Source organism: Myotis yumanensis, unplaced genomic scaffold (assembly GCF_028538775.1).
Source record: "Myotis yumanensis isolate MYYU_CA2020_CCGP unplaced genomic scaffold, mMyoYum1.0.hap1 SCAF_1, whole genome shotgun sequence".
Taxonomy (NCBI): domain Eukaryota; kingdom Metazoa; phylum Chordata; class Mammalia; order Chiroptera; family Vespertilionidae; genus Myotis; species Myotis yumanensis.
This window is the reverse complement of record NW_027223752.1, coordinates 184,779,536-184,802,178: the sequence shown is the minus strand read 5'-3', so window position 1 is coordinate 184,802,178 and position 22,643 is coordinate 184,779,536. Positions and strand designations below refer to the sequence as shown.

General features: G+C 38.0%; 1 protein-coding gene across 6 annotated transcripts in view; it reads right to left on the bottom strand.

The window, feature by feature from the left end:
* The window catches only part of WDFY3 (WD repeat and FYVE domain containing 3), a 274,072-nt gene that overhangs the window by 57,432 nt on the left and 193,997 nt on the right, over positions 1-22,643 (bottom strand). For all 6 annotated transcript variants that reach the window (XM_070393429.1, XM_070393438.1, XM_070393454.1 and 3 more), the window contains 11 exons: positions 22,102-22,236; positions 19,714-19,893; positions 18,199-18,432; positions 13,218-13,317; positions 10,643-10,803; positions 9,408-9,637; positions 8,175-8,284; positions 6,653-6,835; positions 5,463-5,620; positions 4,003-4,080; positions 438-665 (listed from right to left, as the gene is read on the bottom strand). In XM_070393429.1, coding sequence (XP_070249530.1) covers positions 438-665; positions 4,003-4,080; positions 5,463-5,620; positions 6,653-6,835; positions 8,175-8,284; positions 9,408-9,637; positions 10,643-10,803; positions 13,218-13,317; positions 18,199-18,432; positions 19,714-19,893; positions 22,102-22,236 — 1,797 coding nt within the window. The remainder of the gene's footprint in view (positions 1-437; positions 666-4,002; positions 4,081-5,462; positions 5,621-6,652; positions 6,836-8,174; positions 8,285-9,407; positions 9,638-10,642; positions 10,804-13,217; positions 13,318-18,198; positions 18,433-19,713; positions 19,894-22,101; positions 22,237-22,643) is intronic.

Here is a 22,643-nt window from a genome sequence, read left to right as displayed (position 1 = left end):
ACACTCATTCATACAGGGCTTATTTTGTGCTGGACACTATTCTAAATACTTTACTAATCTCAATTAACTTAATCCTTCTAACATCTGTTTGAGGTGAAACCATTATTTTCTCCATTTTAGGCATAAGGAAACAGAAACCCAAGCAGGCTCAATGACAGGTAGTAAGTCACCCAGCAATAGAGGGGTAGAGGTAGGCCTTAATCCAGGCAAGGCAGTCTGCCTCCCAAGTTTGCGGTTGAAACCACTTCACTACAATGTCTCCCTGTCTCACTGCTGCAGCCTCTTATTCCACCACCACCACCCTGACATGACCAATTTAATACAGCATACTGAATTATCAAAAATCAGACATTTTAGGTAATTGACCTAATAAGGAAAGATGCTTAAGAAAAAAAGCTTCAAGGCACCATTACAAACATGTAATTCTGCATACTCACCGCCACACTTGTCTCTTGTTCGGTGTCTGGCACGTAAGGGTAATGGTTATAAAACATATCATTTCGCACCATTTTCTTCCTCATTCTGCAGGGCCCTTCTGTCATCTCCAGCATCCATTTGTCTAGATGGGAGCCGATGGGGGGACCCCACAACCCTCGCTCCCGCAGCAGTTCATACTCAATTTGGCTCCACTCCTCAGTCACATACTTCAAGGCATTTTGCTGGCGCTGCGGGGAAGGAGTCCAGGTTGGTTTTTGAGCAAAAGTAAGAGTAACAATGAAAAATCTACAAATACCTTAAAACCAAGTTAATATCTGGAAACAAATATTGCCAACACACTAGATTACTGATAAGCTTTGTAATATTTCCAAAGATTTTATGGAAAGAATATAAACATTCAACTCCGATAGGGAACTTCACATTCACATAAAATGTTTTAACAGTAGGCGGTTATAACTAACTTATTTAATGATTCATTGAATATATGTATACAACCTAAGTCTAAGAATAAAGATCTCTTTATACAACCAACAGTAAAACTTACTGAAAGAATAATCATAAAATTACATGAAATCATAGTAGTACTTATGTATTCAGGGAGTAGCAGAATTCCCTAAAATAACTAACCTAGTGTTAGGACCATAAAATATTAGCAGTTTAGCATTCAACAATCTTTAAAACAGTTGCTTTGGAAATAAAATATTTAGGATAAGCTGTAGAGTAATAATGAATTCACAAAGAAGCTTTCATTGAATTTATTTTTTACTGACAATCACTAAGCAACTGTAATAAAAAACCTTATTTTAGTCTTTTATGTATTTAGAATTTCAAGAGACTTCTCAGAAACTTTGATGCATATTTTCACAATCTCCTAGATAAGTTTGAAAGACAGAGATCTGTATTATATTTTAATTTTTATTAGGAACAAGGACTGTTGTATGTCACTATTGAATGTTAACAGGATTCAGCTGTGATGATCTCAAATTTGTTGATTTTTTAATGCAGTTTGCCTATAGGAAATTCAAAATTTCGATCTTAAAACCAATAGCCAAAGTAACTATTGGCAGGAATAATTAAAATAATCTAATGATGAATGTGGTTCAGCAACTTAGCTTTAAAATGGGTAGGAAAAGAGTCCTTTCCCACTTAAGAAATGCAAAACACCATTCTACTCGTTCAGTGGAGAGATTAAAAATGGCAACAAAGTAAGTGGATGCTGTATGGACACGCTCCCAGGACCAAACTGGAATTACAACTGAAATACAGAAAAATTTCCTGGATAATCAATGGAAGACTCGCTGCAGAGAACCCTGATACACAAGGACCGAAAGTGGAGGCCACATAGAGACTGGTAGGAGGGGTGGAGGCACAAAAGGGCTGGTCGGGCACCCACAGATGGCAACTGAAGTCCCAGAGAGATATCTCAGTTGTGGGGGGTTGCCACTGAGAACTCTGAGGTCTAATCCCCAAGCTGGGCCCCCCAGCAGAAAGCACAACTGAGAAGAGTACCCACATAACATCTGGCTGTGAAAAGCAGTGGGGTTGCTGTCTGTCAGGGAGAGACAGCTGGAAATTCAGGCACTCTCTCAAAGGACCAATTCACAAAATTCCCCGAGGAGCCACACACCTTGTGCTCCAGCAGAGTAAGAGCAGAGGGGACTGAAGCTGTGTGAGCAGAAGCCAGGATTGGGGACTCAAGGGTTAGAGCTCAGATGGCAGACACCCGGGTTTCCTTGCTGAGTCATTCCCTCACGCAGTGGAGTACATTTTTTCCACACAGACATTTGGTATACGGGAGGACTTGCCTGGGGGGAACACAGTTGACCCCACCCTATTGGAAAATACCTTGCCCTGAGGCCACTTAAGAGACTAAAACTAACAATTAGCCTCCAGGCAGAAGCAATTGCCACACCCTGTTGAAAAAAACTCTCGGCACCTCTGAGGACAATTGCCTGGGTGCAATTTAAGTCAGAATCCTATCAGTCTATAGGCAGAGGCAGTCTCTGGAGGCTTTGAGTCTTCGCCTGATCTAATTAGTCAGAAATAGCCTTTGACACTGTCCTGCACTAGAGATTGAGAGGTGTGGAGGATTTACATAACAGTCACAAAACCAAAGAGGCAGCCAAAATGAGGAGACAAAGAAAAACCCTCCAAATGAAAGAACAAGAGAATTCTCCAGAAGAAGAGATAGGTGAAGTAGAGATAAGAAATTTATCTGAAACAGAGTTCAGAGGAATGATGCTCAAAGCATGAGAAAAGATATAGTAACTATGAAAACAGAAAAAAAGAATGACATAGCACAAATAAAGAACACGGAAGGAATTCATAGCATGTTAGGGGAAGCTGAGGATCGAATCAATGAATTAGAAGACAGGGTTGAAAAAAATCAATCAGAGAACCAACAAGGAAAAAAAACAACAATTAAAAAACAGGAGGACAGCTTAAAGGAGCTGTGGGACAACATGAAATGTAACAATATTAGAATAACAGGTATGCCAAAGAGTCAGAAAGGGACAAAGGAATAGAGAATGTGCCTGAAGAAATGGCAGAAAACTTCCCTAACCTGGTAAAGGAAAAACTCACACAAGTTCAGGAGGCACAGCGAACCCCAAGCAAGAAGAACACAAGCAGGCCCACACCCAGACACATCATAATTAAAATGCCAAAAATTAAAGACAGAGAGGATCTTTTATTTATTTTTTAAATTTTTAATTTTTTTTTTTGCTAAAAGTATTACAAAGGGTATTACATATGTGTCCTTCCCCCCACCCCCGCCCTTGACAATCCCCTGCCCTCCCTTACCCCCCAGCGTCTTATGTCCATTAGTTATGCTTATATGCATGCATACAAGTCCTTCGGTTGATCTCTTATTCCCCTCCCTCCTGCCCCACAACCCTCTCAAGACAGAGAGGATCTTAAAGGCAGCAAAAGAAAAGCAAACTGTTACCTACAAAGGACCTCCCATAAGGCTGACACCTGATTTCTCATCAGAAACCCGACAGGCCAGAAGGGAATGGCATGAAGTACTCAAGGTAATGGAAAGCAAGGATCTGAAACCAAGATTACTATATCCAGCAAGGCTATCATTCAAAATAGAGGGTCAAATAAAGAGCTTCCTGGACAAAAAAAAAAAAAAAAAAAAGGCTAAAGAAGTTCCTCACCACCAAGCAAGCATTACACAAAATGCTAAAGGGACTGCTGTAATGAGAAGAAACAGAGAGAGAAACCTAGGCATACAGAATTAAAATGGAAATTAACAAATATCTATCAATAATTACCCTAAATGTAAATAGGTTAAAAGGCATAGGGTAACTGAATGGATACAAAAACATGACCCAACTATATGCTGTCTACAAGAGACCCAACTCAGAACAAAAGACACACATAGGATGAGAGTAAAGTGATGGTAAAAAATTTTCCATGCAAATGGAAAAGAAAAAAAAAGCTGGAGTAGCAATACTCATATCTGATAAAACAGATTTCAAAATGAAGGCCATGATAAGAGACGACAAAGGTCACTACAGAAATGCAAAACATACCAAGATTGTGATTATGGACTCTTACCTCCTGATGTTCCTTATATTGTGTGTCTACTAAGTCACGAACAACAGCGATATGTGTAAACATCCACTGAGAAATCTCCTGACAATGGACAGAAAAAGAAGTTTAATATTTCATGTATTTCCTGGAAAAAATGAGTTAACTAGCCTTGAAATTAATGCTGAGCAATTAGTTAAAATTCTGTTAAAGTCACCATTACAAAGAGTCTCAACAAACTCTGAAAGATGACTTATGTGATGAAACTAATGGAGGAATGTGTGTTGAACACAAAAACCCTTCCCTGCCCTACCCCAGTGCCCCATCAGGGAAGGGCTTGCTGCTGAGCTTCTGGGAATGCTGTCGCTACCTTTAGGGATCACTTCAGCTACAGAGAGCCGCCTGGGCACCCCATACCCAATGACTGATTGATTTGGGGGTAAGCAGGGTCAGCCATTTCAGCTCAGTACCGGTCTACTGATAGGCTATTTTGGCCCCTGAACTTACATTGGCTGAGGATGTCACGGGACCTGCACTATAGCCAGGCATTTTCCTGTGACCAATCCTGCTTCCTTCTTCCACAGGTAATAACCACAAGGGAACCCCAATCAACATCACACACTCTAAACTGCTTCTTAGACTGTGCTTCCTGGGAACCTCAGCTGCCACTTTGAATGACGGATACACACAGTCCCTTTTAGACCCTTTCCCACTGAGACTTGGGGATGGCAGAGGAAGTATGATGAGGAAGAAATTAATACTGGAAGTAGATGAGTTTTTTAAAAAAAACAGTCACAGGTATATGTGTGTGTGTGTGTGTGTGTGTGAGTATATATATATATATATATATATATATACTATTTATTTTGAAAAGCCATTTTATTCTGCTGTTACTTTAAAATATCAGTAACAAAATTATCAAAAGTTCATAAAAATTGTCCATAGTCTGATCATATATCAATATCTGAATCTCATCTTATGTCTAGTTATGAAATGGATGTAAATACATAGCACTCATAATGCAATTCTATCACAATAAAATGAGATGTTACTGCAATCTAGAGTTATTTCTTTTTTTATAAATGATTGCTATGGTTTATTTTATTTTATTATTTATTGCATATATTTTTATTGATTTCAGAGAGAAAGGGAGAGGGAGAGAGAGAGATAGAAACATCAATGATGAGAGAGAATCATTGATCAGCTGCCTCCTACACACCCCCCACTGGAGATTGAGCCCGTAACCCGGGCACATGCCCCTGACCGGAATCGAACCCGGGACCCCTCAGTCCACAGGCCAACACTCTATCCACTGAGCCAAACTGGCCAGGGCTAGAGTTATTTCTATCTCTCTTCTAAAGCAAAAATGTGGAAAAGTTCCATATCAAGTCGTGTGTGTACATGTTAAGTGTGTTATATAAAATTCTACAATTAAACCCTGAAATATAAATTTCTAATCATATCATCAATGAAACCAAACAGTGTACCTGGGTGGAAAGGCTGTGTTTATTGAGACCACTTTCCTTCCGATTCCTTCTTGATCCTGTTAATTTGGAGAGACCGAAGCCGCTGCTTACGCGGGACAGCTTGGACTGACAGGTGGGCACTAAAGCCTCGCCGCGACTGATGCACTTCTTTTCGTGGGCTATGAGATTAAACTCAGGTTATGTTACAGTCTCTCCATGTATTTATTTATCAGTCTTACTTTCAATACTCTGGCTTCATGGTGACAAACCACAATTCTATAGTTATCAGAAGCAGTTTACACTGCAGACACATTCTCTGAGATATGCACACTTATTTATAGGTGACCTTGGATAAGGATAATTGATTGACAATTATTACACTGGTTGGATTTACCTTTCATTGAAACTTCATGCTCTGCAGTAATATGCAAATTTAATGAAATTGGTTTCTATGTTAACCGTTTGAGTCCCAAAAGCGCGGTTGTGCTGTTTGGGATTCTTCGACAGTGTTTTTTCAATACCCCCTGGGACTCAAACGAATCGTATGTTTTCTCGACAAAAAATCTCAGCAGCGTGATCGCGCTGCTTGGGACTCAAACGGTTAATAACAATTCACAATTCCCTATCTAAAATCTTTGATGCTGGGTATACTTTGGAATTTAAAATGTTCTGAATGTTAAAAAGGTGATACAGTACATAACCTAAATTTCATTATATAACACTACCACAGGGTCTATGGTGATAAACCATATTTTAACACATTAATATTTCTGTGCAAAATGTATAAATATTCATTCCAAGTAGAATAAATAAAGATAGGACAGGTTTTGCTACCAACTGAATTTTGGGACCAAATTAATGAACAAACCTTGAGTTTTCAGGGCTTTTTGAACTTCAGAATTAAAGACAGGGAATTGTGGACTCATAGCCATGATGGTGACCATACTAAAGCTATAAGCAATATATTATTTTCCAAACTCATAGAATCCTGATGTATAACACACCTTAGATTTTTTAATCTGAGAAGAAAAGACAAATCTCAGCATAATCTAGAATGATTATTCTAGAATTGGTTATACTGTATCGATGTTTATTTCTACTGCTGTCATAATATCCTTTCAGGAAAGTTTTAATTACGTATCTAAAGTGCACCCATGTATAACATCCAAGTGTAAATCTCCTGGTCACAGGATCTCTGCAGACTTTCTTACCCAAATGATTCTGCCAGCACTTCAAACCAGCTTCTTCGATGAGCGGCCTCGCTACAGCTATGTCCACGTGGCCCCTTTCATTCACAGGGAGAGTGACTTTGAAAAGCTCCTCCAAGGCTTGTTTCTTACTATGTATCAATTCAGTCCAAACTCTATTGACAGCTTTTATGAGAAGCTGTCGTCCTAGGAAATGAAAAAAATAGATGAAAAACAATATAAAATTAGTATTTTTCTTCATGAATTACATTTAAGAATTTCAACTATAGTCCTTAATGGTAAAAAAAAAAAATAAAAATGCTTTATATCCTATCCAGATCAGTAAAAAAGATTATTCAGATAACCAAAAATGTGGTTGGCTATTTGGAAAACATAAAAAAAACATACATACAAAAAAAACCACACACACACAACTTTATGTTCATGTAAAAGACTACATTTTTATTTACAAAATTGGAGATCATATACATATTTCATTATCTAGCTTCTTCTAAATAAGAAAAGATCATATCCCTCATGAAAATTTTGAGATCTCAATATTTAAGGTAAGCTCAAAATTAAGTTGTTCTCAAATATTTTGCAAAAGAAAATAAACAAAGATATTTTTTAAGTGTTTACTATTAAATTCCCTCTTGCTTTGCATTCCTTGATAATTTGTCTAGCTCTTGCTCTAGACCAGTCAATCTTAGCAAGTACCAGAATCACCTGGAGGTGTGCTGACTGCTGGTCAGAGTTTCTGACTCAGTAGATCTGAGTGAGGACAGACAATCTGCTTTCTAACAAGTTCCCAAATGATGGGGATATTGCTAGTCTGAGAAACTTGTATTGAGAACCAATGTTCTTAACTGTCAGGTCCTTGAGGGGAATAGAGGAGGGGGTGAAAACAATCACTGGGCCCTCAGTTTCTGGGGATTCAAGAACTTTTGGTGAAAAAAGAGAGAATAAGTTAATGCTTAAATGACTGAAAGACTGAGTGCTGGACTTTTGAAGGATAAAATCATATGCAAACTACCACACCATACTGCTGGGGAGACAAACACTATTATAATGATCTATTTTATTATTATTATTTTTTTACTAAAAAATGTGGAAATAAATCAATCCACCCAAAGCCTTTCAGGCATAATACTTAACAAAATCACCAGAAAAACTAAATTAAAAATAGAGAACAGAAAGAGAAAAATGGTAGTACTGACAATCCATCTCAGCCAATATTTACCTCTAACGTGATATGTATGCCTAACTCTACCAACAGGCAGCTCTCTTCATGGTAAGTGCCAAGTTAGTATTTGCACTAGTAACTGTAAACTGTAAATATCATTAAGACTCCCAATGTTACTACAAAACGTTAAGGTCTAGAAATATCAGTGGTTATGGTTTTCCCATCTTGGCATAAGGACATGCACAGCTACCATGTCAGTGTAAGTTGGTGGCCATATCAGTGTATTTACAGGTATGTCCTACTGGGAGACTGGTTTGTCAGTTAATGAGTAGGAAGGAAAGGGAAAAAAACTGAGGTACTCACCTTCACTAATATCTTGGCTGTAACCACCATCTGGCTCAATGTCAGAGGGGATCATAATGTGCCAGGTAGTCATGCGGGCTTCTGCTTCCAGTCCAAATCCATCCACGTTGCTGAAAAACGTGTCAGTTTAAACTATATGAAGGAAATGATTATAGCTAAAAAACTCTAATAACTAAGTATTTTCTGCAGACACAAGTAAATGTTCGCTCTATTACCTCTATTACAAAGCTCCAAGACTGACAGACTACACTCAGCAGATGCACAAAATAGAATGGCTAGTTTATAATAAAAATGCCATTTTAAGGGGTGATCTTACAAATCCACTTGACTAAATGTAATTGCACTAAACTATAGCATTGAGATGAACATCTTAATATTTAAGACACTTTTTGATGAACAGTTTTACCTAAAAATTACAAAAAGTTCATTAAGAACATTCTCTTCATATGTCCATGCCCCCTGCCCCCTCTCCAGTCTTAATCACAGCATTCTTTCCTCCTGCAGCAATGAAGTACTTGCAGTTTCCCAAATGTGTCACATGCTTTCCCTGCCTCTAGGCAATCACACAGATGGCTCTTCCTACATCCCTCTTCCTTGACCTCTTTGGAGGGTTAACTACTTCCTCAACCAGGTTCAAGATGCAACTCAGCAGGTGTTTCTTCCAGGTGAGGGGCACCTAGTACATGCTTCCAAAGCACCTTGCTTCTAGCTTCTAGCACTCAGCACACCTGACTGGTCTTGCTTAGTTACCTGTCCTCCCTCCTAGACTGCACACTCCAAGGCCCTGCCACAGGGTCTTTCTTGCTCAAACCCCAGTCTTTAATTCAATGCCTGGACCCAGCAGTCACTATAGAAATATCTGACAAAGCAATCAATGGAAAAATACTAATTTTACCCACTTAGCATACACCATTGTATTTATTCACTGTATTCTTTTCTTTTTATTCCTCTTAACTTCCAACAATGTATATTTACTTTAAAATAAATATTTTTAAAATTATATACATGACATAGGGTGATCAATGAAAAATTTAAAGATATAGAAAATTTTAAAAAAATACGCATTTCATTGAAAAAAAGCAACAGTTGACTTTTACCTTTTATATTAAGTTTTAGATAAAACTGAGATTAAAGAAAAAAAATTATTACTATCAATAAAAATAAAACCAAAAGTTTTGGTGAAATAACATCAAAGACAAATTCAAGGTGGCAAATTGAACCTAAAGGAGTTACCTTCCAACATGCAGATTAATAAGGCAGTGAGCCAGACAGCTGATGAATTCTTGGTCATGGTTCCCAGGTCCCAGGATCAAGTTCCTGTTCACAGTCAGGACCCGGAGGGAATCAAGGAGAGCTACTTGCTGTGGAACAGTTTTGTGTGCCCGTGAGAACTGGTACAGGATCGTCCTATTGAGGCAGTGATAGACGGCATCCAGGGACAGTCCCTGGGATCTTCTCTTTGACTAAAGATATGAAAGATACTTTATTCAGTAACATGGGCAAAAATAAAAGATCTGCTTATCATTCACATATGAACATTTACTACATTTATTATGTACCAGATGACATGCTAAGTACTGGGGTGCTAATATAAAGCTCTTGCTATTATGGGGTTCAGAATCCAAGAGACACATAATGGAATTTAATGAGTGCTATGTAAAAATACAACTGCCAAGAACATGAGGAAGAGCCATCTGAGTAGGCTCCTACTGCACAAGCTGTTAGGGTGAATGGTCTCTACTCCAAACTACTAAGAAAAAAATTACCTAAATTTTTTAGTAAAAACTTTAATATTTCAGAGTCATCCCCTCACTTGAGAACTTTTCTCTATGGCCTAAATACAAATTTAGTTTTCAAGTAATTCTTAGATGACAAGAAAGAACCTATGCACCATATGCAAATAAAATATAACAGTATTTCCTACTTTCTACATTACGTGTTAAATAATAATCACTCATGCTAAACCAGGCAAATTTTCCTTAGGCAAAGGCACCAAAAACACACACCAAAATAACATCTTCAAAGGAACAAGGACTACAATGGACTTCGTAAAGATTCAATTACAAGAAGAGAATATTCCTTTGATATCAACTCTTCATGCTCTGTTAGCCTTTACACACTGATGTATCATACTGTAAAAAACTTATCAAATGTATTAACAAATTATTTATATTAAAAGGAAGTTATCTGGGCAGCAAACAGCAATACCCATGGGGAGAGAGCGAGAGCCCTTAGCCTGAGAGAACCAGATAACCTCGCAAGGGACACACTGGCACCGGATATGGGTAAGGGGAAGAAGGGGTTACAAGTCTACATTTTTTATTCACTTTTAATAAGCTGAGTTTTATGTTAAATGTTAACATTCATTATCTTATTAGTTACACTTATTTCCAACAATTATGACACCTTAGGAAAAGTTTTTTAATTGGAAAACATGTATTCTACAAGTAATAGTGACAATGGATTACCTGTGCAATTAGTTGAATTATAAAATCTATAAGAAGTTTAGATTCTTTGTTGAACATGCCTTGCCAAAGTTTGTCCACCACACGTTGTGTGAAATAAAACACATTGTTCACCAATACCTGGTAGCTTCCTCCACTGGTAATAGGTAGAGATGCATCTTCCCCTAAATTCCAGCAGGAAAAAGATGTCTAAGAAAATTGGTGTCCACCAGCATAAAACCAGATCTTCCCACAGATCAGGCTAAGGCAAAATGAGCACATCTATGGGAATCAGACCAATAGCTCTTATGCACTACTGTAAGAAAATGATGTTCATGGCTAGAAATCATGATAAATGTTGGAAGAAACAACTTCTGCAGGATAAAAACGTAATAGATTGAGACTGTGAAATCTCTTATTGCCTTAAGACAGTCTGTGATAAGCAAACTGTTTTTCAACTTAAACCACCAGTGACAGATAATCTCTGTTTCAGAGAAAAGTCAACCGTTTTTTAGCTGTAAACTAAAAAAGGGTAAAATAAACCATTATACAAAACTCTCAATTTTGGAGTAAATCTTTAATAGTGACAAAGCACTATAGGCAGAAGATAGGTTCAGAAGAATCGTGAAAAATAAAGTACAACCAGGGTGGTGGTGTCACCCCCCAATGACTGCCCCAGGCATCGTCTCTCTTGTAAAAGCTGCCCAGTGTCTGCTATGTGCATACTGTTCAACACTAATTCTCCCAGGTGCTCTTCATCAGAATGCCCCCCTAAGCCCGACCTTTCTAGAAATTCTAGAGCCTCTGCTGACTGATTATTTCCACCCAACTTTAAGCAAAACTCTTCATTTTGTGTCTTGATGTAGTAAGATTGTACAACACAGACAGTATCACAAGTGATAAAAACAAAAGTTTGATTTTATAACATGCTTTGAGAGTTGCATGTTAAGTCAATACCAAAGATTTCTTGGCAAATTACTTCGCAAAAATATGATAATTTAAGAACATGGAGACTCTATGAATAATATTATTACCAGGAACACAAGTAGCAATTATATTAACTCATTACTTTTCCTTCACCTTTAAATTGGATCAGTTTCACATATAAATGTTAGCTCCACTGTAAATGTACAAATTTTGTATTTTTATTGTAATTAGATAGAGACATACAGGAAAAAAACAAAATTTTAATGTGTCTTGAATTTATGTTCTAGAAACCATCCTAAAGAATAACATATACATACCTATGACCCAATAATTCCACTCATAGGTATATACTCAGCAAATATGTATAAATATTGTACATACAGGGTACATGCAGCAAAAAGTAGGTGTACAGTTATTTGTATGGAAAATAATACAATAAAAAACAAATAATACAAGAATAAACTGTTTTGCATACTCACAACTGTAAACCTTTTATCTCACCCTGTATATGTGACCCATATGAACCAGAATGTTTATAGCAGCTTTATTTTTAATTGTCTCAAACTGAAAACTGCCAAATGCCCATCAACAGCAAAATGGGTAAGTTTAGCTATTCATCTAATGGAGTACTATATAGAGATGAACTCTTGCTACATGCAACCTGAATAAATCTCACATACACTGCTGAGTATAAGAAACTATACTAAAAAGAATACATACTGTATGATTCCATTTATATCGAGTTCAAAAGCAGAGAAAAGGAATCTGTTGTTTTAGAAGTTGGGACAATGATTTATAGAGTCATATCTGGGTCAGGGTAGAAGGGGAATTTCTGGAGTACTGGCAATGCATTTCTGAGATGTTTTATACAGGCGTACTGTCTGGGTGAGAATTCATGGAGCTCCACATTCATAAATATTATAACGAAAAAGAAAATGTAAAAGTATTGATATTCATAAAAATATAATAATTCATGTAATATGTTTAAAAATTTTTTTTTTCTCTTTCCTTGTCCTTTTCCTGCCAACCGTGTGTACACAGATGTGGACAAGCACCATAAGTACTTCCCTGCTGTTGATCTTTATCCCAGATTCAAAGGAAAGAGCTGAGGGCCTTTTCCTCATTATAGAAAAACTAGAGGCCTGGTGTACGAAATTTGTGCACTGGAGTGGAGGGTGTCCCTCAACCTGGTCTGAGCTCTCCCGCATTCCGGGACCCCTCAGGGGAAGTCTGCCTGCCAGCTCAGGTCCAATCCCCCTGGGACATCCCTCTTGCAGTCCGGGACCCCTCGCTCCTTACTGCCCACCTGCTTGCTGCTTACTGCTCGGCTCACTGTTCCTTAGCGCTTCTGCAGAGGCGGGAGAGGCTCCCGCCACCACCGGGCTCCTGGCTGAGCAGCGCTCCCCCTGTGGGAGTGCACTGACCACCAGGGGGCAGCTCTTGCATTGAGCGTCTGCCCCCTGGTGGTCAGTGCGCATCATAGTGACCTATCGTTCCCTTTGCCAGTTGTTCCACCATTCGGTCGATTATATAGGATACCAACAAGAGGGGGAAATGCACAGAAGAGGAAAGAGATGAATTTAAAAAGGAGATATACTTGGGGTGGAGAGAGAGAAGAAGAGTGATTATAGGTACTTTATTTTCACTTAAAGTGAAAATAAAACAGTATTACCTAGTAACACATCAGCTGCAAGCAAATGGTCCATCACGCTATCCAAAATGTAAGTCTGAAATTCTTTTTGCTGAGTTCTTGTAGATCTTTCAGGGGAAGCCTAATCAATAAAATGAAGAATCAGAAACAGAACCAACTAAACAAAGATAAGGGCTCAACCATAAATATATTACTAAATGTATCAAAGAATTAAAATAATTTACTCAAATAATATAACTCGAGATTATATATATTCTTATACTTCTGACCACAGAATTTTAAAACATTGAAGCAAAGGTGAAACATCATCTTCTTTTGAATCAATTCCTCCAAAAATAGTATTCTAAACATCACAAATATTTAATAAATATCTGAGAATCTATTCTTATACCTCACTTTCAAGAGATCTAGCAGTTTATTTTGAGATACAGATAAAAACTTATAAATCTACTCTGGATCACAATCAACTCAAAGGATAAGTAGTAATGAGTAGGTTTTATCAAATTTTAACTAGACAAAGTTTTGAAGTCTGTAAAACAGAGGTACCATAGAACATAGAGAAGTAGCTTAATCAGTCAACAATATTTTTTACTTGATTAAAAGTACCTGTGTGTATTCTACAGGACTTACAGCAGGGTCAAACACCAATGGGCATTTAATCCTTATTTCCTCTCACTGAAGTTGTTACAGAGTGATCGTGACCAGAATTTACACTTGTTATTGGCTCTAAGTGCCGAGTTCAAATGTTCTTGCTGAGATTTATAGCAGCCCAATTTTTAAAGGACTTTCATCTGACTGTAATATCCCTCCTGACTGCCCATGCACAACTGTCTCAAAGGCACCTGTTTGTTTTTAAATAATTCCCTGGACTACTATTATATACCAAACACAATGCTTTGTTTTATGTACCTTATCTCAATCTGTAAAATATCTCTTTGAAATAGATACTATCATCCCCATTTTAGAGATAAGGTAATTGAGGTTTAAAGACGTTAATTTATGTGGTCAAGTCACAAATAGGATTTTCTTTTTTAAAAAAACACACCCAAGTCTTCATTTATTATTTTTTGAAATATTTTTAAATTTATTTTGAGAGAGAGAAGGGAGAAACATTGATGTGAGAGCGTAATACAGATTGGCTGCCTCCTGCACATCCCCTACTGGGGATTGAGCCCGCAACCCGGGCATGTGCCCTGACCAGGAATCAAACTGGCAACCCTCAGTGCCTGGTGCAACGACCAACCAACTGGCCAGGGCTAACCTATTTTTGTGATGCCAAAGTTCATGACCTCCCCTGCTGTACCATACTCTCTAGCTCTACTAAAAATCTCCATTGTAAAGTTAACAAATGCACAAGAGCAATTCTGCTACAATCTCATCATTCTTTTAGGTAAACCTGGCTGGCCCACTAGACAACAGGATGAGTTCAGAGCAGAATGAAGACATGGTAAGCACTGAGATCTGCTCCGGCCTCTGACTGTCAGATCTGCCTTCTTGTGAAACCAGTGAAGCCAGTCAATAACATCAGTCTGCAAAGAATCAAAGCTTTCTTTGAAAAGCCGGGGGATACTTCGAAGAACCTCCTGAGCACAGGCCAAACAGCCCGGGGTTGTCCTCTGCCCACGGTGAGAGCACTGTGGCTCTGGGAGAAAGGCTCTTTGCTATTCTGCTGTCTCTGCAATGGGCTGAAGCCTTTAAAGAAGGGAGTCTGGAACTTTTTCATTCTGACTGCAGTATCCCTCCTGACTGTTCTCTTCTCTGTTATTTTATAGTGCTCTCTCTGCCCACCTTCCTACTTTCTTTTGGTTTGTTTATTGCAAGCCCTGCAGTCAGCCAGGGTGGGTTTCACTCCTATGAATGGGGGTGAGAAGACAGCTGGAATAGAGCAGCAAACTCTTCAGACTATAGAAAATTGCTTACAGTATCAGACAGGAACACACTTAGTTTATCTTTCCTTCAGGAAATTGTATGCAAATACTTTGTGATCTGCTCTCCTTCACTTTCCTTCTGCTACAGTCATGTGCAGCAAACACATTTGACTCTCCAAAAGGTGCCAGGTGGTGACAGCAGAGGACGATGAGGAACGGGAGCTGGGAAAAGACTCACTGACACCCTGTACAAGCTAACACAGGCCACCTGATTGTGTAAGTCTCATATACCAGGCCCTGTGTTATCAATATTAAATGTATTATCTTATTTAATTCTCTCAGTAGCCCTCAGAGACAGGGTCAATTTTTATGCCATTTTAAAGATGGACAAACTATAAGGGGTGAAGAGAATTGAAGCTGGCCAAGCTATAATCAGCACATTTACTTTCTCAAAATAGTTTTTACTGGGTGATTTATGTTTCTTCCTTCCTCTCTTCCTTCCCTTCCTTCCTTTGTTTATTTTTTGGTTAATCCTCATCTGAGAATTTTTCATATTTATTTTTTTAGAGAGAGTGGAAGGGAGGGGGAGGGAGGGAGAGAGAGAGAGAGAGAGAAAGAGAGAGAGAGAGAAACACTGATGTGAGAGAGACACATCAATTAGTTGCCTCCTGCACGCACCCCAATCAGGGATCGAGCCCACAACCAAGATATGTGCCCTTGACTGGAATTGAACCCAGGACCCTTTAGTCCACAGGCCTATGCTCTATCTACTGAGCCAAACAGGCCTGGGTGACTTATGTATACTTAACTTTCATAACAATCATGTAGAAGAGACAGTTTATAATATTCCCCAGAGAATGAATTTAGCTCAGTGAGATGAAAATACTTACATAATACACAGGTCAGATTTCAAACCAGGTATCTTTCACTTCAGAATACCACAATGCTTCCCTTGTATCTGGCCTCAGGGTCACACTCAAGCCAGTATATGAATGGGAATCTTTTATTTATTTATATTATTTATATATATATATATATATATATATATATATACACACACACACACACACACACACACATACACACATATATACATATACACATACACACACACACACACACATATTTATTGATTTCAGAGAGGAAGGGAGAGGGAGAGATAGAAACATCAATGATGAGAGAGAATCATTGATCGGCTGCCTCCTGCATGGCCCTACTGGGGATCGAGCCTGCAACCTGGGCATGTGCCCTTGACTAGAATCAAACCCAGGACCTTTCAGTCTGCAGGAGGACGCTCTAACCCTTGAGACAAATCAGCCAGGAAGGAATCTTTTATTTTTATAGACTACTAATAAAGACAATTTCACATATTCTTTTGCAGATATAAGCAAGTAAGTAGATACTCTAACGACAAAATTTCAACAATCATAAGACTGAAGATAGCCTGGCTTGAGTGTAGCAGACTGAAAATCAGTTGGTTCAAACCCCTTCCTTCATGCACGTAAATGGTAAATACAACCCCTTCCTTCATGCATGTAAATGATAAATACAGAGTAAGAGAATTCTCTTCTTGAATTTCTTCAGCGAGAACTTTTAAAATCATAAGCTTGTAATTTATTTTTTTACACCATAAGAAGACCCAAAGTGAATAATATTTTCACTATTTTTTTTGTATGTATATTTTATACAGTTGTTTTAGATTTGAATTTCCTCAAAGTATCAAGTTAACTTTTAAAAGCAAATTTGTAACTCTCTTATTATCTGGTATCATATCTTCCTGTTTTGGAACTGCTAAGGATGTTGTTATAGTTAAATGTCAACAATTCATAAAGAACATACCAAGGCACTGTGAATTTTGTGAGAAACAGGACACATGAAAGTTGGTCCCTAGCTTTAAGGAATTTACAGTCTATCTGGGAGAGTCCATCTTGACAGTCTTCTTCTCCCTGAAATGTAACTACCACCCAACTTCCTAGAACAACCAGACAATTTATCAGCGGGGCAAGCTAGTGTCCACAACAATGAGAAGGTTATCTCAACAGGCTGTCTCAAACTTTCCTTACTGACCACTACAGAAAGCAAAATAAAAGACAATGATATCATTTATGCATGGTTAGTTAATGGGGTATTAGGGTTCCTCTAAGACTGAAACGGTAATTACTGGCTCCATACAGTCACCTCATATGTGTGTATTTTATTTCTTAGCTCAGTTATACATTTTTACACACACATCTTCTGAACTTTATTTTGTTATTTTCATTTTGTGTAGAATGCTTTAAATTCTTACCTGATGCACTGAGATACTGGCCATCTCTATTTTTATTTTTAAAGTTTCCAAGGACAAGTTCTACCAGGTATGCTTTTAAATTCTACCATGTGGGTTACTGATGAACTTGGCTATTTTTCTGACAATATTAAACACTGGGATCCTAGTTAAAATGCTTAACATGACTGGAACCTAAATTACATTTTCATTTCTTTTAATTGACCAAACGGAGATAGTTTCCCATGAATAAGAGAAAACATCTGTGGTTTAAGGTTTCAGTAAGAGGTTGACTGTGTGAACCACTAGGGGGAGCAAAGGAAGCGCTGCTGCAGCTGCCATACTGCTGAGGGCATGGAGGAAGTTCCTCAGAGAGAAAAGCAGCTTCTGCACAGATCGAATCTTCAATAAAATGTGCTATTTTCAGAGCCTGGATGCACTAAAGCTATCGGGCCAAATCCAGCCTATGCCTGTTTTTGCAGATAAAGTTTTGTTAAAACACAGTTTACGTACTGTCTATGGCTGCTCTCTAGCTCTAATGGCATAGTTAAATAGTTGTGACAGAGACTGTGTAATCTGCAAAGCTTAAAATATTTCCAATGTGGCCCTAACAGGAGAAGTTTGTCAATTCCTGGTCTAGGGAAAGGATGTTAAAGGGCGATAAAGGGACACACTTGCAGAAAAGGAGAGAAACAAATTGATAGGCTATATAGTACATCTGAACTAAAATATCCCCATAGACCATGATATATTCTGCCTATACAACCCAGAAGAATTAGAAATGATAGGTTTTTGGCATCAAATGTGCTTGGTTATTAATGTTCTAATTATAAAAACAATGCAAAACAGATGTGAATATATTTGTCTTTACCTCCAACAAAAGATCAACTAGCGGCGTCTGCTTGCTCGCAGGGGTGAGACAGAGGTTATCTATTATTAAAACCCGCATGAAGTCAAAAACAAACTTTTTAGCGGGGTGGTTGGTCAGATATGTCTTGACACCCACGTTACAGTACTCAGACTGGCTCCTGTTCATCCCTGTGTCAGCTGCAAAGGCTTTAAATTCTTCCGCTGGAGATCCAACTTCATCATCGAGATCTGTCACCTAGCAAAGCCAAGCAGAAAGTGATGCTAGTTTCATTCAATTTTATTTTACTTTGTTTCCTAAAAACCAAATTGTAGCAGCACCAGTATTTTTCTTCAACTCTTACCTATAAGGTACTTAATGCATTACTGTACTTTGCTTTACTTGGCCCCTCCTTTCAAGGCAGTAATCAGGTACTGTACCTCACGGTATGTCACGGTTACTCAACACATGCTCTAAGATCAAATCGTGTATCTGTAGTATTCTGAATTTTATCTCTAAAATACTGTGGATAATTTCACTTAAATGAAATAAAATGAGAATAACTATAATTGCATATTGAAAATATACCTCCTGGGAAGTCAAATGTCACAGTTTCAGATAAAGACCTAACAAAAAAACCCCCAAATAAATACATAAGACAAAACTAGTGCCAATTTCAAGCCAAAAGAAAAAGAAAAAAGGGCTAGAAGACAGAGTATAAGATGCCGACAAAGAAAAGACACTGAAGTATTATAAAGGTCTACTTTTGATAAAAATGAGGTTTTTAGAATTATAAGTAAACCACAGTGTGAAGGTCATATGCTATACTTGTGTTTATCCTAAAAAATCCCTACAATTTTAGAATTAGCATTTCACCTTTATATGTGAAGAAAAATGAGTATGAAGAATTTAGGTGGAAATAAGAAGAAACACCATGATATTCAGAAGTGCTATGGAGGAATAACTGTCTTTTGGGCTTGTTTTCAAGGACGAAAGAAGTATCTATCCTATATATGATTATAATCTAATATTTTTCTATTAATCTTAGTACAAAATATGAAAAATAAAAGTTGGATGAAATAAGAAAAGTTGAATAAAAAGGACAATATTTCATTTTTTTAATAGCAACACCCATATAATTAATTTGTAAAGACTAAATCTAGAGAATGCCTAACTCCTGAGATAAAGTAGAGGTGAATCTGGTGTGACTACAGTTCTGTGGCCTGGACAGAACACTTCACAACTACACAGCTATCAATCCCATAAAATAAGAAACGGATCCACAATGACTTGGAGAGGAAGTCACTAACAAGGAACTTACCAAAATATGGTAAATGAGAACAGGAAGCTGAGCTCACTGTTATTTTAGGGGAAAGCAGAAGGAGAGTGGGGAGCCAGACACCAGGTAATGATGTAAGAAGTGAAGGAGAGAGCTATGAAACTGTAACATGGTGAGAAACTTAAGATTGACAGGAAAAAAAATCAGCTACCCATTGGAGCAGACTAATTACAGTTTGACACTGCCTCCCCCTTTCCTACCATCTCCGAGTAAGGGCGGATGTTGAAGGGGAAGACGGTGGCTGCTAGTGCACACAGGAAGTCGGGGCTCATCCACATGGAGGCCAGGTCCGGGACGTTGTGATACAAGTATCTGAAGAACTGCATTAGGGTCACAGGATATTCTCGAAGCCAAGATCCCTCTTCTTCTGACTGCCATGGCTGTCACAGGGACAAGAAAAAAAAATACATTAGGAAAACTGACACTGCTATAAAGTACTTGACAAAAATGCACTACTCACTACTTTTCTAAAACTGGATACACCGATAGTCCAGAACTCTCATAAACTACACACAAGAACAAATCCAGAAACAAGCTAAAACAAAAACAATGCCCCTAGAAACAGACAGGATGCCTATCTCTTCATCAAAGTGCTTACAGCTCAGTAATTGGACTCAGTGGCTTTGATTATTCGACATTCTGGTCATGACTATAGCTGGTGCCAATAGTGGCTGAGTTACCAACAAAACTGCCCCATCCTCCATGGTGCCCTAGCTGGGGGTGAGATAAAAGATGGGGAAGTTCAGTTACTTCACCTTCCTGAGCCTCTCACTCTCATATGTAAAATGACAAGAACAATGCTTTTAACTATTACGCAATGTGAAACTGTGATTTATAATAAGAAATATATATTTGGTCTGTATCCCATTCTTGGCAGAACTCCTAAAACTCCTGGAATGCCCAAAGTGATGAGCCATAAAAGTCTCTTTTGTTAATCATAATAAGGCCTTTTCAACCACTGCTAAGTTTATTTAATGAGAAAAGGCCCTGAGAATAGAGGCTTGCCAGGGGACCAATCACAGGATTAAAGGGTTGACTTTCAGTCCTAGAGGCCCCTCCCACTCCCCTTCCCCAACTTCCAGGGAGGGGACAGGGGCTGGAGACAAAGTTCAATCACTGATGGCCAATTTACCCAATCTTGCTATGTAACAAAGCCTCCATGAAAAACCAGAAGGATGGTGTTCCAATTGGTCTTGGGTTGTGAACATATGGAGGTGTTGGGAGAGGGACAGACTGGGAGCTCCACTTCCCTTCTCCCACATAGCCTCTCTATGAACTTCTTCCATCTGGCGGTTTCTGTGTCATAACCTTATATAATAAATTGGTAATCTAGTAAGTAAAACGTTTTCTCAAGTCATGGGATCCTCCAATTTATAGCCAGTAAGTCAGAAGCACAAGTAACATTGGACTTGTGAATGGTGTCTGAAGTCTAGGAGTCGTCTTGTGGGACCTAGTCCTTAACCTGTGGGGCCTAATGCTCTCTCCAGGTAGACAATGTCAGACCTGAACTGAATTGTGGGATGGCCAGCTTGTGTGGCAACCACCCCCCCCCCCCCCAACATATTTGGTGACTAGTGTCGGAAGTGAAGCTGTGTTATAGTAGAATATTCATAGTACAGGAGACATGTACTATGGTTTTTCTTAACAGCAATATAACAACAACAGCAATGATGATGATAAAAGTGACAAACACAGAATACACCTGAACAATGCCTATCTTTTGATACTTCCCTAGACAGTGGCTTTTTTAAAACTTAGATGTTTATATTTGTTTATGAGTAGGAACCAAAACACAAATCGTAAAGCATTCTAAACTAATACATGTAATGGCAATATTCTTTCCTAAATGACATAAGAATAGTTTGAGCACAATTAGATTTGTCATGTACTTGTAATCCAAAGATTCTCATTAATAATTCCTCTTATGATGTAATCCTAAATTGTGTAAACAAATTATCATTCACAGTACTGTAAGATAGATAGGAACATACATTTGTCATTTCCTCTTTACATGCTTCATATCTAAGTTAAAAAATAATTAGACAGGAAAAACAAATACAAACTAAAACATACTGATTTTTAATCTCGAAATAAAAATAATTAAAATAACATTATAATGACATTATAATGACATATACTACAATATGTAATCTTTATATTCATTATAAATGTACACATTGTAATATACATTTTGACACTAATGATATCAGTTAACCTTTTGAAGCGCTTACTATATACCAAGTTCTTTTATAAGTGCTTTGTGTATATACTAAATCATTATATCCTCACAACAGCCCTAAGAGACATATCCCATTAACACCAGCATTTTATACATAAGGAAACCAAGGCACATAGAGGTTAGTATGTCTTAAGTACCAGAGATGGGATTTGAACCCAGGCAGAGTTGCAGACTTGGGGGTCTTAACAATTGCATGGTTTGTCCTTGCCTCACAGATAACAAACCAGGGAGGCTGAGGTTCCAGAGACCATGCTGTAAATACATAAGTATGCTTTCAAAAGATCCCTCTATTTTAAAAAAATATCATGAAGAGGAAGTATCAGCAGGTGTTAGTGTCTCGTGAGCTTACCGAGTTCAGCATGCTGCGGAGCATTCCCAGCAACAAGAAAGCAGCTTCAGTGCACACGTTATGAATGGAAGAGACCACAGTTCCGCTGGAGGCAGGAACTCCGAAGATAAATGTCCAAATGGAATCTAAATCAAACTGCAGAGGGGAAAGTGAAGATGAGTCACTGGCAGCTTTTTCCAGTAGAGACCCTCATAAGTTCTAATATTCTACAATTTCTTTGAAACCAGTTAGTTTTTTTTCAAAGTGAGCAATAATGAAGAGACAGAGACCTCTCTCCCCTCCTTCCTACATTTTAAAACTCATTTTAACTTTTATAAAGAAAGAGTGAATTTATGTATCTTCCTGTTTTAGGCACCTAGGTTAAAAACATTGTTTTCTACTTTTTTCTCTAAAAAAAACAAGTAAAATACATGCTAATTAGCCAGCAGATGAAAGTTTAGAACTGATGATTTTAAGCAGGATTTTTTAAAGATCTAATTCACTTTTAAATTACATACAGATAAGATTTGACAAAATAAAAATCTGTTTAAGGAGATTTATTC